Source organism: Balearica regulorum, chromosome 1 (assembly GCF_011004875.1).
Source record: "Balearica regulorum gibbericeps isolate bBalReg1 chromosome 1, bBalReg1.pri, whole genome shotgun sequence".
NCBI lineage: Eukaryota > Metazoa > Chordata > Aves > Gruiformes > Gruidae > Balearica > Balearica regulorum.
This window is the reverse complement of record NC_046184.1, coordinates 160,986,362-161,001,663: the sequence shown is the minus strand read 5'-3', so window position 1 is coordinate 161,001,663 and position 15,302 is coordinate 160,986,362. Positions and strand designations below refer to the sequence as shown.

Below are 15,302 nucleotides of genomic sequence, written 5' to 3'. Positions count from 1 at the left end.
CAGACCTTCAGGAGCAGACTGCTCCAGCGTGGGTCCCCCACGGGGTCACAAGTCCTGCCAGCAAACCTGCTCCAGCCTCGGCTCCTCTCTCCACGGGTCCACAGGTCCTGCCAGGAGCCTGCTCCAGCATGGGCTTCCCACGGGGCCACAGCCTCCTTCAGGTGCCTCCACCTGCTCTGGCGTGGGGTCCTCCATGGGCTGCAGGTGGAATCTCTACACCCCCTCATCCTCCCTCCATGGGCTGCAGGGGGACAGCCTGCCTCACCATGGTCTTCTCCACAGGCTGCAGGGGGAATCTCTGCTCCAGAGCCTGGAGCACTTCCTGCCCCTCCTTCTGCACTGACCTGGGTGTCTGCAGAGTTTCTTACATCTTCTCACTCCTCTCTCTGGCTGCAAAAGCTCTCTCTAAGTGTTTTTTCCCTTCTTAAATATGTTATCACAGAGGCGCTGATTGGCTTGGCCTTGGCCAGTGGTGGGTCTGTCTTGGAGTCAGCTGGCATTGGCTCTGTCAGACCCAGGGGAAGCTTCTAGCAGCTTCTCACAGAAGCCACCCCTGTAGCCCCCCCCGCTACCAAAACCTTGCCATGCAAACCCAATACAGTCACAATAAACACATTAGGATAAACTGATGTTGGGTTCACTGGTATGGACACAAACTTTCAGGTAAATATGAGTGAGCAGTACAATACTGACTGAACAAGAAAATCTGTGGTCTAAACAGGCTACAACTACAGTGATGTAAATACTGAAGACAGCTCATATTTAAATCTGGTGTTAGTCCCACTGTCAGTGAGATTTATTTAACTGCTTTACAGAATTGGGATTTAGGTAACTACTTCCATGTGTATTGCACTGGTAAGAATTTAAACGTAGAGCATTTTCAGCCAGTAATGCTTTTCAGATTGATAATTCTGATAAACACTATTGAATAATGACTAAAGAGAAAGACAGTACATTTATTGAATGCTTTTTCATATCAACCCCAACAGGACCTAAGAGTTGTACAGGCTTAGTGAGCCTGAACTTTTAAGTAGTCCGAAGGAAAAAGGAGGCCAGAATCAAGTCTGCATGCTCAAACTAGGAATGACTATCTAAGTATATGTCTTGGGTTTGCATGGCAAGGTTTTGGTAGCGGGGGGGCTACAGGGGTGGCTGAGATTCCCCTGCAGCCTGTGGAGAAGACCATGGTGAGGCAGGCTGTCCCCCTGCAGCCCATGGAGGAAGGATGAGGGGGTGTAGAGATTCCACCTGCAGCCTGTGGAGGACCCCACGCCGAAGCAGGTGGAGGCACCTGAAGGAGGCTGTGGCCTGTGGGAAGCCCACACTGGAGCAAGCTCCTGGCAGGACTTGTGACTCCATGGAGAGAGGAGCCGAGGCTGGAGCAGGTTTGCTGACAGGACTTGTGACCCCGTGGGGGACCCACGCTGGAGCAGTCTGTTCCTGAAGGTCTGCACCCCACGGAAGGGACCCACACTGGCGAAGTTCATGAAGAACTGTAGCCCGTGGGAGAAACTCATGTTGGGGAAGTTCATGAAGGACTGTCTCCCGTGAGAGGGACCCCACGCTGGAGCAGGGGAACAATGAGAGGAGTCCTCCCCCTGAGGATGAAGAAGCGGCAGAAACACCGCGTGATGAACTGACCGTAACCCCCACTCCCTGTCCCCCTGTGCCGCTGAGGGCGGAGGGTGGAGGTTGAAGTCGGGAGTGAAGTTGAGCTGGGGAAGATGGGAGGGGTGGGGGGAGGTGTTTTAAGATTTGATTTTATTTCTCATTGCTCTACCCTGTTTTGCTTGGTAATAAATTAGATGAATTCCTTCTCTAAGTTCAATCTGTTTTGCTCGTGACGATAATTAGTGAGTGATCTCTCCCTGTCCTTATCTTGACCCACAAGACTTTTTGTTATACCTTTTCTCCCTTGTCTAGAGAAGGAGGGGAGGGATAGAGCGGCTCTGGTGGGCACCTGGTCTCCAGCCAGGGTCAACCCACCACAGTGACCCTTTTGGTCAACCTCAAATTCAGTTTCTTACCAAAAGGAGAACCATCAGATCTCCCTGTTGCAGTAAGCGTAAGTAAGCCTTACTGTGGTACTCTGGTGCTGTGCCGGAGGGAGGCTGCGTGCCCAGGCACCAGATCTGCTGTTGACTTTGTCTTCTGCTGGTGGCTCATTAGTACCTTTCAGATGAGCAGTAGTCTCCCAAATGCTTGGTTAGGAATGCTTTAGAGGATTTTTTTTTTTTTAAATAAAATTAAGCAATTAGTCCAGGAGCTAATTAAACTTAACATTTCATTTTCTAGGGTAGCACACGAATCATGAGTTTGAAGATAGGATTCATTTATCTCTTGGTGACAAATCTATGTAACTGATGTGCAATTTTGGGGGCAGACACAGGTGCTTATTCAAATAATAGTCACGGATAGAATATATGTACGTTAATTATCTTATGACAGCTGCAGCCAGATTTAACAAACATTTCTCTGCCTAGAATAAGGTAAATACACCCTCCTGCTCTGAGGGCTACTTTTGGCATGGTACTTTTCACACGCCTGAGAAGCACATCTGATAACCACTGCTGCTGGTGCTTGCAAAGCATGTGGAAGGAACAAGTCCTGGTCAAGCTGTTTAAAGGGTGCAAGAAGATGTTGGCACTAGCTGGGACCTGTCCTGGATCAGTATTCAGCATTGCTCCAGTCCTTTTTGCACTGACCTTGCCACCAAGTCAGTAGTTATACTCAAATACGCTGTCTCAGTGGTGAGGCAAGAGCTGGCGGTGGTGGCCCTAGTCAGCCCTAGTGTCATTAGTCTGTGTCAGAAAATCCTCTCCCGGAGAAGTGAGGGTGACAACCACGTGGTAATATTTATAGAGATACATACTTTGTGACAAATGACCGCTGCCTCAGAAATGAAAGCTGAATAATAAGTAAATCTTCATCTTAAAATAGAAGTTAAAGGGATCACATGGGTATGCAAGAGAACAGCAAAGGTAAACCTGAAAATAAAGGGCTCCAGGGAAAAAGAGGAGGTTCCTGGTCCATGACTTTTGGAGGGAAGGGAGAGCTGAAGATGCTGACAGGGAGCTGGCTAGTGGGTGTCACAGCAGCTGGAAATGGCAGGGTGACACTGCAGACCCTGTCCCCCTGCATGGACCGTGAGCTATGCCTGTTTGCAAGAGATACTCAGGCTGAAGTGCCCTTGGTCTCACCAGACTGAGCCCAAGGTCTGGGCTTTTCAGTGTGTTTTGAGAGTGATGTAGTCACCTCCAGCTCAGCTTCTCTGTATGATACACTGGAACAGGCTGCCCAGAGAAGTTGTGGATGCCCCTTCTCCGGAAGTGTTCAAGGCCAGGTTGGATGAGGCCTTGGGCAACATGGTCTAGTGAAAGATGACCCTGCCATGGCTGGGTTGTTGGACTAGATGGTCTTTGAAGGTCCTTTCCAACCCAAACCATTTTATGATTCCCTGGTGGTGTTCATGTTGAGTGTCCAGGTGTCTGGAAAGGAGACTCCACAGGTGCTTTGTGCCAACTGGCTTAGGAAGAAACTCATCCCTTCGGGCAAGCCTGCCTCCTTCCCTCAAATGAAGGCAGGACCAAGAGGATGAGCTCAGACCGTGGGTCATGGACAAAGAGAGGGCCCTTCCTCCCCCAGCCATCAAGGGTACCTGCCCTTCACCTCTGGTGGAGTGACTTAACATTTTGGCCACTGATTTTCCACTCTCTGAGCTGTAGGCACACATTAGGTCCCATCCTGAGCAGGTGGATTTCATTGTGGTTGCAATGCATCCCATGATCTGCTGGGCTGGATTGCAGAGGGGTCTCACCAGCTCGTGATCTCGCAGGAGTCTCCAGGGTGGAGGAACAGCACGATTCTCTTAGGGAAACAACACTGTAAGCAGGATGGGAAAATTTATCAGAACGACCTGTATTTATGAGCCCTTTTGGGGGTCTGAATCAATTTAGATTATGAAAAGCTAGGGCAGATTATTTGAAAATGGATCCTGTGAGTAGATAAGGGGCTCTCTAATCTCCTCCTAATTTGTAGCTGTGGTTGGTAGGTATGTCTCTGTAAATTTTAAAGGACAAATTAATGTTGAACGGACTGTAAAAACAGCTGGATCAACAAGACATGGCAAAGCTTCGTGACACGAGGAATAAATCACACACATCCCTCTGTAGCTCTGTCCTCCGTGTTCATCTCACAATCTTTGTTTAAGCCATTATGTTGCATTATCCTTGTGTAAATGCAGGACGTTTTGGTATCGTATCCTTTGATGTGGGCATTGCTTGGGTACAACTGAGACAAATTTTCCGCTGTGTCAGTTTTTAACTACACACGTAGCTTAGAGATTACTAAGTATTAGGAATGAGCATTAACGCTTGTCAGTTCCGGAGCAGGTTCCACAGGTGGTGAAGATATCTCTCCAGCAGCTGTCATCCTGTGGGTTGCCACTCATTTTAATCTCCCCGTCACCTATATTTCTCAGGCACTTGGCAGTCCCTCAATTTTGCTGCTGAAAATTATGTGCTTCTGAAGTTTAATGAAGAAATTTAATAGTTTGGTTACATTACAGGGAGGAATCTCCCATAAACTGTACTTCTGAATTTCCTTAATATTTTTTTAATGCCCCATTTAGGGCATCAGTCACAGCATGTCCCATCTCAGAGCTATGGCAAATTAAAGGGGTCTAATGAGAAATCCTTTCTGGACAAGCTGCTCTAAGGGCTATTCAGAAAAGTTCTCCAGCAAACTCAGGAAGTTTGGGGAGGTACAGAGCAGTGACGTTTCAGATGTGCACTAGCCTGGGCATGAGCAACCCCTCTGAACAGCTTCTCAGGCTCTTGACTCTGTGAGTGTGTGTGTACCTGCACCTATGTTGACACACTGGAGTCATTCTCTTCTTTCCTTGTGATATGGCTCCCTGCCTGTTTATTTATTTTTTGCTCATAACTTTTTGAATCCTGTGAGGTTGGTTTTTTTTCTTTCTCTTTTTTTCTTGTAACTTACCAGGCTCTTTCTTTTTATCTCTAGAAAGGGCTCCTATCATCCTTCCCCATTCTCTTCTTGCTACCCTCTGACGCCCAAAGCCAAATCCTAGCGCAGTCCCTTCCCTTGGCCTGCCCTGCACCCCCCCATGCAGCGGGGTCCCCTCAGCACCTGGCTCACACAGGTGAATCAACCCCTCGGTTAGGGCGTGCTCCCCTGTGGGTGCGCGGGGTGGGGGGGTGCTCCCTGGGCATTGGGGATGGGGGCAGAGCCTGGCGCACCCCAACTCCCGTGCACCACATTTTTGAGCTAAGTCTTGTCCTTAAAGGTTTTTACATTTATTTTTATCTCTTCACAATTCTATGTGTTCTGTTATATGGAGTGTATATAGAGGAGACATATAGGATATTTTATATTCTTCTTTTCTGCATAAATGTAGCTCTCATTTAGCAAGGCAAATGAATATAATTCAGACTTCTTAAGTTAAGTTACCTGAAGATAATGATGATCTAGAGGACATTGTAAAAATTCACTGAAGTGCCCTGCAGATATACTTTTAAAACTGTCATAAAATCAAAACCTACACCTCTTTTTTTTTTTTTTTTTTTTTGTGCCAAACTTTTCATATAGAAATAACAATCAACCTACAGATGAAAAACAGTGGACCAGGTCCATCATGCCAAAGCCTGGGCATTGAAGTCAGAAGTGTGGACACCGTTAACAGACACTTCTAAGGCACAGTTCTTCGGGCCCAATTTGAGGGGAATAATTGGACCCTCCAAGCTCCCATTTCTCCCTGCTGACTATAAAAACACCCTAGGCGGCTATCTTAGAGCTAGGCCTATATGTTATCTGAAGTTAGTCGAGGAAATTTTACCCTGAGTGACTGCTAAGAAAAAAAAAAAGAAAATTTAAAATAAAACAAAAAAGAATGTTAGAGAGACACTTTTATTTTTTTCAGAGGAGAAAAAACCAGTTCCTTTATAGTAAGTGGGGCAAAAAATAGTCCCCTTAAGAGAGTGATACAGCTCAATGTAATGTAAGATATATATTTAAAACGGGTCAGATGAGAATGCTCTTTATATTCTAAGTACATGAATAAGCCTAAACTGCTTGGACAGTGAGAGACACTCAATTTTGTAGTGCGGAAATGAGCCACGCAATCATCTTGAAATATCAACATCTTAACTGCAAAATTTACATCAACATTTACACAAGCAAATACCCCAGACTTGAATAGCCTACCCTTGAATACACATCCAAATCCATTTTAGTACAAAACATTATCATTTATCACACAGGCAAATAAAGCACAAAAAAAGAAGCTAAATAGCCAGGTGCTACCAATATTAAATATAAATAAAACAGCATACTTAGAGACTGGTCTTCGAATCAGTAATAAAATCTTATTCATTTGTATATAGCAGAAAATTATCTCTGGAAAATTATATCTGCATAATTATAATGTTTATTTAAGCCAGTATGTCACCACAAACTTTTGAAAACTGCTTCAGAAGATTTTGTGCATTGCTGCAATTACTTTTGTAGCAATTGCTTTTTGTCCTGAAAAGTAATTTCTGTTCAGCCAACTTCTGTCCCCAGTGTCACACTATTTTTATTCTACAGAAGAGAAAAGGAGCAAGTAAAATGTATATTCATATCCAAAGGAAGAGGCTTAAACACAACATAGCGCTGTTATTTTAAAAGAGTTATATTTTTGCATTAGGCACTGCTTCCCTGTGCATGTGCATCTGCATATGTGTGTTTATGTGTCTCTATACGCGCAAATGATAAGTAGCTACATCGTTTACATTTTTATGGCTGAAGCCCTTGATTGAATTTTCATAATGCCAGGAGGGCCCATTAGGGATTCAGGTCCTGCTGTGCAAATACTCACTAAGACATCTGCCCCAAAGAGCTTGTAACTCTAAGAGGATAAAATGTGGCAGGGGAAATAATTAGGGGGAGATAAAGTGACTCTCTCTGGTTAGACGCGAGGGTTGGTCAGCTCCAGGACCAGAACAAGCATTCATACTTGCTCAGCACTGATTTATTAGTGAATCAGTAGCACCAACGTGGCTTTACTGGGCTCACAGCCAGTTTGTCCCTCAGTCTTGTGCTGGTGGGTGGTAGGATGTCCCTGACCTTGGCTGAGCTACACAGAGATACCATCCTGTCCCAGAGAAGGCCCCCCCATGTGTAAATCAGCCATGATTTTCTGCATGCATGCTTGCTAGGAATCACGTCTGAGACTCATGTAAGGAAAAGATTTTGCTGTTGTTGGACTTCTTTCTGAGGGAAGAAAATGTTTCCCTGCTACAGGCTTGTTTCTCCATCACACATAAAAGAAAAGGCAGGTATGAGGAAGATCTCAATCCCCTATGTCTGTCCCCAAGGGGACATCGCTGTCAGCTGGGAACCCCCAAGGGGTGGTGAGTTCTGGCACATCCCCATGTGCCACCTTTCCTGGCTCTGCGTGTCAGCCCCCTGTACCACTCTCCCAGAACACGAGCATCTCCATGCCTGAAGTCCAGGCCCTCACCTCCAGCACGCTGGCACAGCCAGGTAGGGGAGAAGGGAGGTGGCCCGGAGGACTGGTTGGAGGTGACATGAAAAGTGAGGCACAGGGACATCCCTGAACCCCCAGCCCTCTCTGGAGCAAAGATGCCAAAGTCAACCTGAAAAATCAGGTGCCTGCATTTGCTCAGGATGAGGAGGTTTGGTTTGCACTAGTGACTCTTCCAGAAGTTTTCTACTTCTGCATTCATATTGGTTGTCAGTTCCACTGGTTTTGGGACAAGCTAGAGCACCGCCACTGATGGACTCCGTTGAGCCCTGCTGTGGGTAGTGGAGGAGAAACATGGTGGTACAAATACGGTATTTGGCCTTTTCCGTTGCTCCTGTGTTTCCATATCTCTGGTGAGGAGTTACCCAGGTAACCAGGAGAGCAAGTTAAGTGGACTGTTTTCTTTAGCCTGCCCAAGTCACTTCTGAAGAGCAGTAGGAACTAAACCTTCTGTTGTGGTTGTGGTATGCAGTAATAACAATAAGCTGCAAACTGGTGTGATTGTCCACTGTACCTCCATTGGCAAAATTCAGAAACTCCTAAACGCCCTCATTTCCTTCTACTGTACAAAACCATGGTTTATTTTGGCATTGCCACCATCACTGTGATGCTGGCCCAAGATGTCACAGGAGTTTAGGAAGGCTTTAGATAACAGATTCAAAATTTCAATGTCATTTGTGGCTAATGCCTGAACCCCTGTTTCATGTTCTCAGCCTAGTGCATGTGCTTTCTTTCAAGTTTAGTCATCCTTGTCTCCGTTCCTTGGGGTTTGCATATGCAAACCGATGAGCAGCCACTGAGGTTAATGTTTGGGTAGGTGGTTTTATAAAGTGGAAATCTGCTGATGGGTCTGTGGGGTCATTCTAGCTGGATATTTGCATTGGATTTGTACATATACAGAAAGAAAGGTTACTGGCAGTAACAGTTTTTAAATACAGTGCTTAAATAATGGTATGTTTGATTGAGGTTCAGGTTTACTCCTTGGGAATGGACACAGTTGATTAACTGGCAGAAGCTGCTTCTCCTCCACCGCTGTCGCAAGACCAAGAGCATTTTGTACATCTATCCTTGTGTGGTTACACTTCTAAACCAAATGTAACCAGCTGACTTGGTTTTGTGGGTAGCTATACAAAGTCTTTGTGTACAGTGCCTTCCCTCCCCACAGCTCTGGGGACCCATATCTCCTGCTCCTTGTGGGGTCTGCAAACATATCCCAGAGCACAGGCTGGCAGAGAATAAAAGAAAACAATGTTAAAGAAAAAAAAAGGAAGTGGGTGTGTGTATCATATTCATTTAGAGAAGGTAAGAGTCTCATCAAAGTGGAGATGGGTTTTCCTCCCCTCTCCATTTCACTGTCCCTCATGTACTCCCATGCATGACACACATACGGGTCTGTAGTAAGTCCATGCTACTTGCTTGGATAGGCTTAGACTATCTGTCTATCCTAAAAATAGATATTTCTGTCTCCTTAGAGGTGGGGATAAAATGAGGTTCATAAGTCGTACACCAGATGAAACTAGCCTTGTCCCCTTCTTCACTGGCACAGTCATGAACTCCTTGAGCCACTGTCATGCTGCTGGCACCAGCGGGGTTTCTCCCTGAATGGGTTTCTCCTGTGTTTGTCTAAAAACATTTCTTGCTGTTTTTCCTGGCCATTGGACGGTGACTTGGTGTAGGCAGGTGGAGAACAGTGTTTAGCTCTCTGACATTTTGTCAAGCCTACAGCCTCCTCCTTCTAGTCCTGCCTTCTGATAGCTAAGCCTTTTGTGGGGATGAAGCTAGTGGATCTGCTGAAGGAGTTAAAATCTGCACTTCCAGAAATGGATCTGTTGCCCTAAACAGACCAGTCGGAAATCCCCAGGGGAGCAGACCTAACACTGCTGCAAAGATCCCAAAGATCACCCTGAAGATGAAAGCAGAACACATGCAAGATGGTACGCACTCCTTGTAGTGATACACCTAAGCCTTACTATTTGCTTTACAAGAATGATTGCTGTTAGTTACCTTACAGAAGGAATTATTTTAGGAAACGTCATTTTTGTTTTAATTATTGCTGGAAATCAAACACCAGAGGAATTCACTACTTGCTGAGAAAAAGTCATTCTTTCTTGTCCTCTTCTAGTACGTTTCCTCCTGTGCATCTGTGCAGGCTGGTGCTGAGGTTGGAGGTATGGATCTGGGCCTTTGCTGAGAACCGTAAAATAAAAATTTTGACTTTATGTCTCTGTGGCTTGCATGTGGATGTAATAGTCTAGTGAGAACATTACAAACATAAGCAGTAAATTATCATAGTATGATATTTATTTAAGGATTGCTGCCCTACCCATAGCACATGGAGTATATAAGCCTGTCTTTGACTCATTGAACATGGTTAGTTTTTTTCTCCTTAAGGCAAACATATTTGAGGTTGTTGGAAGGAATATCAAGCCTTTGCCTTGTAGCAGTTCTGAAAACCCTACAAGAACATTTAAAATTAAAGCTAAAAAGCAAATGTAAACCTTAGAGGTGTCAAATAAAAAGCTAGGAAAATATGACTGAACTATTGTCCCTACCTGTGGTGATGTGAACAATAAAATACAAGGTTCACGTTCTGCTGTTGGAGCTGACTGTCATGTCAGCTGGTAGCAGTTTCTCGATAACATTTTTATAGTCTTTCCCTTTTTTCCCCTTGCTCAGGTGAGGATGAATTGTAGTGGGGTGAAAGGAGTTGAATGAATGCTGACAGCTCCACAGCGAATGTGATTACTGTCTTTGGTTGGCTAAGGTCACATCATAAGATATTGGGTTAGGGATGAACCTGCCAACAGTTATAGCCCTATAGCAATCAGCATGGCAGACATGCAGAGGAGCCGCAGGAGCTGAGAGCAGGAGAAAAATATGTACCTGTGTACAGAGGACATGCAAAGGGGGTAGGTTATTGCAGCATGGAGCAATATGACACTGGGGGGCCAGTATTGATAGGGGCGAGGGGCAGGGGAGCAGGCAGGACTCTTGTATAGATCTCTTTTTCTCTTTTCTATGACTTCTATTGAAATTGTAAATGTACTGTTTATTATAAAGTAGCTTATAGGTTTGTTCTTCACAGTTTGTAGAAAAATCTGAGAAACCAAGATCTGGTTCATCGTCCTCTTGCCAACTCAGGATGATATCTGCCAATATCATTCCAGACGATGATGCTAGTACTGAAGATGTTCCAAGCATCTTGCATTTAAAAGAGAGTACATAGCCTGGGTGTAAGAACAGATGAGTGTGCTGAGTAATTTATCCAGAAAATACCAAGCAGACCTGAAATGTGACAAATGCAGAGCTTCATTTAAAGTTGGAAGCAAAAACTACTCCTATATTGCTGCAAAACCAGAGACAGTTCCTCTTCTACCTCAAACACCGGAAGAACCAGACTCCATGATGTAGATGTTAAGGTAGGACTCAATTCGGGTTAATGAAACTCTAGCGTCTATATGCTGTAGAGGCTTAAAAGATAATGTATCAGCCTTGTTCTGCTCAAATAAACTTGGTGGTTTGTTGATCAAATACCCTAAACTGAAAAAAACATCTAAGATCCTATGTTCAATATTGCCTTCTGATGGTGGCTCAGCTGCCTCTGGTGTCTTAGGAGCAAGCAGTTGTGACCAGCACTCTAAATGTGGCGGAGAAGGTGGTGCTGCCCCTTGGAGACTGGCAAAACCAATGCAGCATGTGGGGTGGGAGGCATTTTCTTTATATTTTGTGGGTGTTTGCCTCATGTAACATCTCTCCAGGTCTACAAGTGAGCTTCCCTCTTCAGCTAAAGAGCTCATCCACAATTTGAGGATGGGTAATGGTCACAGGGGAGATCATGCTGTACTGTGCAGAAGTTTTAAAACTTGCCTTGACTAAAACCCAGCGATAGATTAAAATAAAATGGGTTATTTCTGCAGGAAAATGGCATTCTCCTCTGCTTTCTGCCAGAACTTGTCCTTCACAGGCCGTCTCCTACCCTATCCTGGAAAAATGCTGTTCTTCCTTTCCCCATCCTGCTCTTCCTATGTCAGGGATGGTTTCTTCTCTCATTCCTTCGACATGCCTGTAGCTTGCTGTTGACTGTTGTTCTCCCCTAGCTGGCTCTGAGAGGCAAAGCATGGGCTCCCCATGCCACAGGGGTGTCACAGGCTATGTGCAAGCCACTCAGGCATGTGCTTAATGGGAATGGTGGTCTGCTGGTCTGCTGGTCTTGGTCTGGTGGTCACTTGAAGACCAGGGATTGGATAAAAAGGGTCACATGAGGGCCTCGCAGCAGCATGTGTTACCATTGATTGATGAACGTTTCAGAGTGGAGAGCGAAAATAATGAAACATGAAATAAGGCTGTTATAAAAATGTATTGGAGGATTCACTCTGTGATCATACTTTTGGGTTCTGAATATTATGTTACTAATAGTTTTGTGTTGCTGTTGGCTGGGGCACCTCAGCTCGTCCTGGGACCTGTCTGCAAGTATTGGACTCACATTTTCCTGCAAGTCTATCTTTTTCCTGTGAGACTGCCCTTATTAGCCATCAGATGTTTTATTATACAAAGCTGTTCCTCACCTGGTGTGATGAAGCAGAGCTTCACTGAGTAAAGAAATGGGCAAAAATTACTTTGCATTGTCTATGGATTGCAGAGAAGGACTTGGCGGTACTGGTGGATGAAAAACTGGACATGATCTGGCAATATGCACTCTTGCAGCCCAGAAAGCCAATTGTCTCCTGGGCTGCATCAAAAGAAGCATGGCCAGCAAGTCAAAGGAGTTGATCTTGCCCCTCTACTCTGCTCTCATGAGAGCCCACCTAGAGTACCGTTTCAGCTCTGGGATTCTCAGTACAAGACAGACATGGAGCTGTTGGAGCGAGGCCAGAGGAGGGCCGCGAAGATGATCAGAGGGCTGGAGCACCTCTCCTATGAGGAAAGGCTTAGTTGGGTTTGTTTAGCCCAGAGGAGTCTCTGGAAGGACCTTTTTGTGGCCTTTCAATACATAAAGGGTGCTTGTAAGAAAGATAATTTTTGATAGAGCCTAAAGCAATAGGACAAGGGGTAATGGTTTTAAACTAAAAGAGAACAGATTCAGACTAGATATAAGGAAGAAATGTTTTACAACAAGGGTAGTGAAACACTGGAACAGGTTGCCCAGAGATGTGGTAGAAGCCCCATCCCTAGAAACGTTCAAGGTCAAGAGCTGGATGGGGTTCTGAGCATCCTGATCTAGTTGAAGATATTCCTGCTTATTGCAGAAGGGTTGGACTACACAACCTTTAAAGGTCCCTTCCAACCCAAACCATTCTATGATGCTATGATTCTATGATTCTATGGATCCAGCACATTTATGCATCCATTCACTTCTCACCTCTGGACTAAAATTAATCCAGAAATCACAGTTAGCAGTATGGAAAACCCTTACAGGAGTGATCTTGCATTATTGCACCATTAATCTTCAGGCAACCACTGAAGGCACTGAACAGAGCCTTATTGTGTAAGCCCTCCTTTCAGCTACCTCTGGAGAGTGATCCATCCCACTCTGTGCTAGACCTGGGCCTTAGCTGTGTAAAGGCAGGTATGAACGTTTGGATCTGTGTCTGATCTACTTACCTTTTATGGTCAATGGAGAGAAACAGGCACTTCTAGGTCATGATTCATCATGTCCAAATGTAGGCATCAAGAATAATTAGGTGAATCACACTCTAAAACTGCTTATTTCTCTCCACTGTAACGGGAAATTATAAAGGGAGGACAAGGTGATTAGCTTATATGCATACACCTACCCTGTCAATGTCTCCAGGAAGGTGAGATGAACCTCCTACAGGTTTAAGACAGGTGTGATACATTGCCCTTTGGAGGGTCTTACACTCTCCATTGCTTAGGAAATAAGTCAAAGGCAGGAACCTAGCTTAGACTAGATACTTAACTTGTAAGTTACTAGAATTAAATAACTCCCACCCTGAATCTGTATATGCCACTAATAAGCAACTATTTTTTTCTGGAACAATTTGTCCTTCTCCAGAAGAGGTATCAAGGATTCAGGAACCCAATGCAGAGAAATTTCTGAGAAGTTTCACATTTAATTTTTTAGTATTTTATTTAAAGCTTTTTATTTTAAACTATAGGTTTTCTCTTTTGATGACCAAGGTGTAACCCCTAAACACAGAACAGATTAATTGTCCTTTGGCATTGGCAGGGTCAACCTGAGTACTCTGAGGGCAGGGAGGTTGTGCTGGTTGAGGGCAGGTTTGGACTCTTCCTCCATAACTCTTGGATGGCATCAATCTCTTCTACTTCAAGTTCTTGTTTGTCCGAAACTTTAGGAGCGAGAGGATTGCCTGCTGGAAGTTGTCTCCCGTCACTACATAGAGCAGTAAGTTTCCAAAAGTATTTAAGGCTGCTAAAGGTTTAGCTATTATAAACATAAAAAGGATCATGTTCTTCAAGTGGCAGCTAACCGGTCGTACTCGGAGCTCCAGCCGAATCCCTCGAAAGATGTGGAAGGGGAGGAAGCACACATAGAAGACCACCAAGAGGACGATGGTGAGTCTGCGAGCCTTTTGTTTGTAGCAAGCCTGCGTGTGGGGCCCAGTAGCCAAGGTGTAAATAATGAGCACGTAACACAGAGTCACCATCAACAAGGGCAAGAAGAAGGCAAATATTGTCAGCAGCCAGTTGTACCACCGACTAGTGTTAAGGTCCTCAGCAGCAGCCAGGTCTGGGCAGATCGTCCTGTTCTGCGTATGCTTCGTGGCAATCAGGATGCCCAAGGGGCTGATGACCACCAGGGAAATCACCCAAACAATGATGCAAGTCACTACTGCCCATCTCCGTTTTTGAACAAAAAAGCATTTAATTGGGTGAACAACTACAAAAAAGCGGAAGATGCTGAAGCAGCTAAGGAAGATAATACCGCTGTACATGTTGAAGTAGAAACAGAAGTGAATAAACTTGCACATGAAGTCTCCAAAAATCCAGTTATTTCCATTAGCAGAGTAGTGAATAAAGAAAGGAAGCGTGGCTATGTATAATAAGTCAGTGATAGCCAGGTTTAACATAATGATGGTGCTGCTTTTCCAGGGCCTCATCTTGACAAAGTAAACAAAAATTGCCACGATGTTCCCTGGGAAGCACACCAGGAAGATTAGGCTGTAAAGGACGGAGAGATAGAATTTCACCTGTAAGAAATCTTCATCTTTGCAGATTGGCAAAGGGTCTGCCCGGCCTGGCAGAGCAGTAAAATTGCCGGTGCGTTCAGATGCCATGTTTGCAGAAATCTTCTTAAAGCTTTACAAAAATCAGATGTTTAGTTTTAATTGATTTGTTGAGACAAATGCATTCAGTTAAATCTTTTGTGCCAGAGCAAATGTCGTATGTTTGACAAGGCATGTTAGAGGGAGGGAACAGGAATTTGCTAACATACCCAGCTCTGACCTAGAGAACCCCACTCAAATGTTTAATTTCACCCTTCCCTCTCCTTTATGTTTAATTTTGATAATTATTACTTTTACTCTTGCTTTATTTAACCTCCTACGTCGAAGACGACAATTACTGCTTATCTGCGAACCTTCAGGTGTAGGAAGCACACATTTAGAGAGCCAGAAAGAATCTGGGCTTAGATTTTGCAAAACTGTGAATTAGTCTTAGCTTTTTAGAAAGTAGAACCATATCCATACCTTCTCTTCATTAATCTGAGCTAATCAGTGGTTTGTGCTCATGAAACCAGAGATGCTGTTTTGGTTTGATGAAAACCAAAAGATGCTAG

The 15,302-nt window shown here is 44.7% G+C and overlaps 1 protein-coding gene across 1 annotated transcript; it reads right to left on the bottom strand.

The window, feature by feature from the left end:
- Positions 1 to 13,827: 13,827 nt before the first annotated feature.
- On the bottom strand, positions 13,828 to 14,802 carry LOC104643405 (2-oxoglutarate receptor 1). Its single transcript, XM_010312708.2, has one exon. It carries the CDS (start codon positions 14,800 to 14,802, stop codon positions 13,828 to 13,830), a length of 975 nt encoding a protein of 324 aa, XP_010311010.2.
- Between the last annotated feature and the right edge of the window lie 500 nt (positions 14,803 to 15,302).

What these genes read in the sequence shown, in the direction of transcription:
- LOC104643405 (XM_010312708.2), bottom strand. Translation starts at nt 14,802, where the DNA reads ATGGCATCTGAACGCACCGGCAATTTTACTGCTCTGCCAGGCCGGGCA.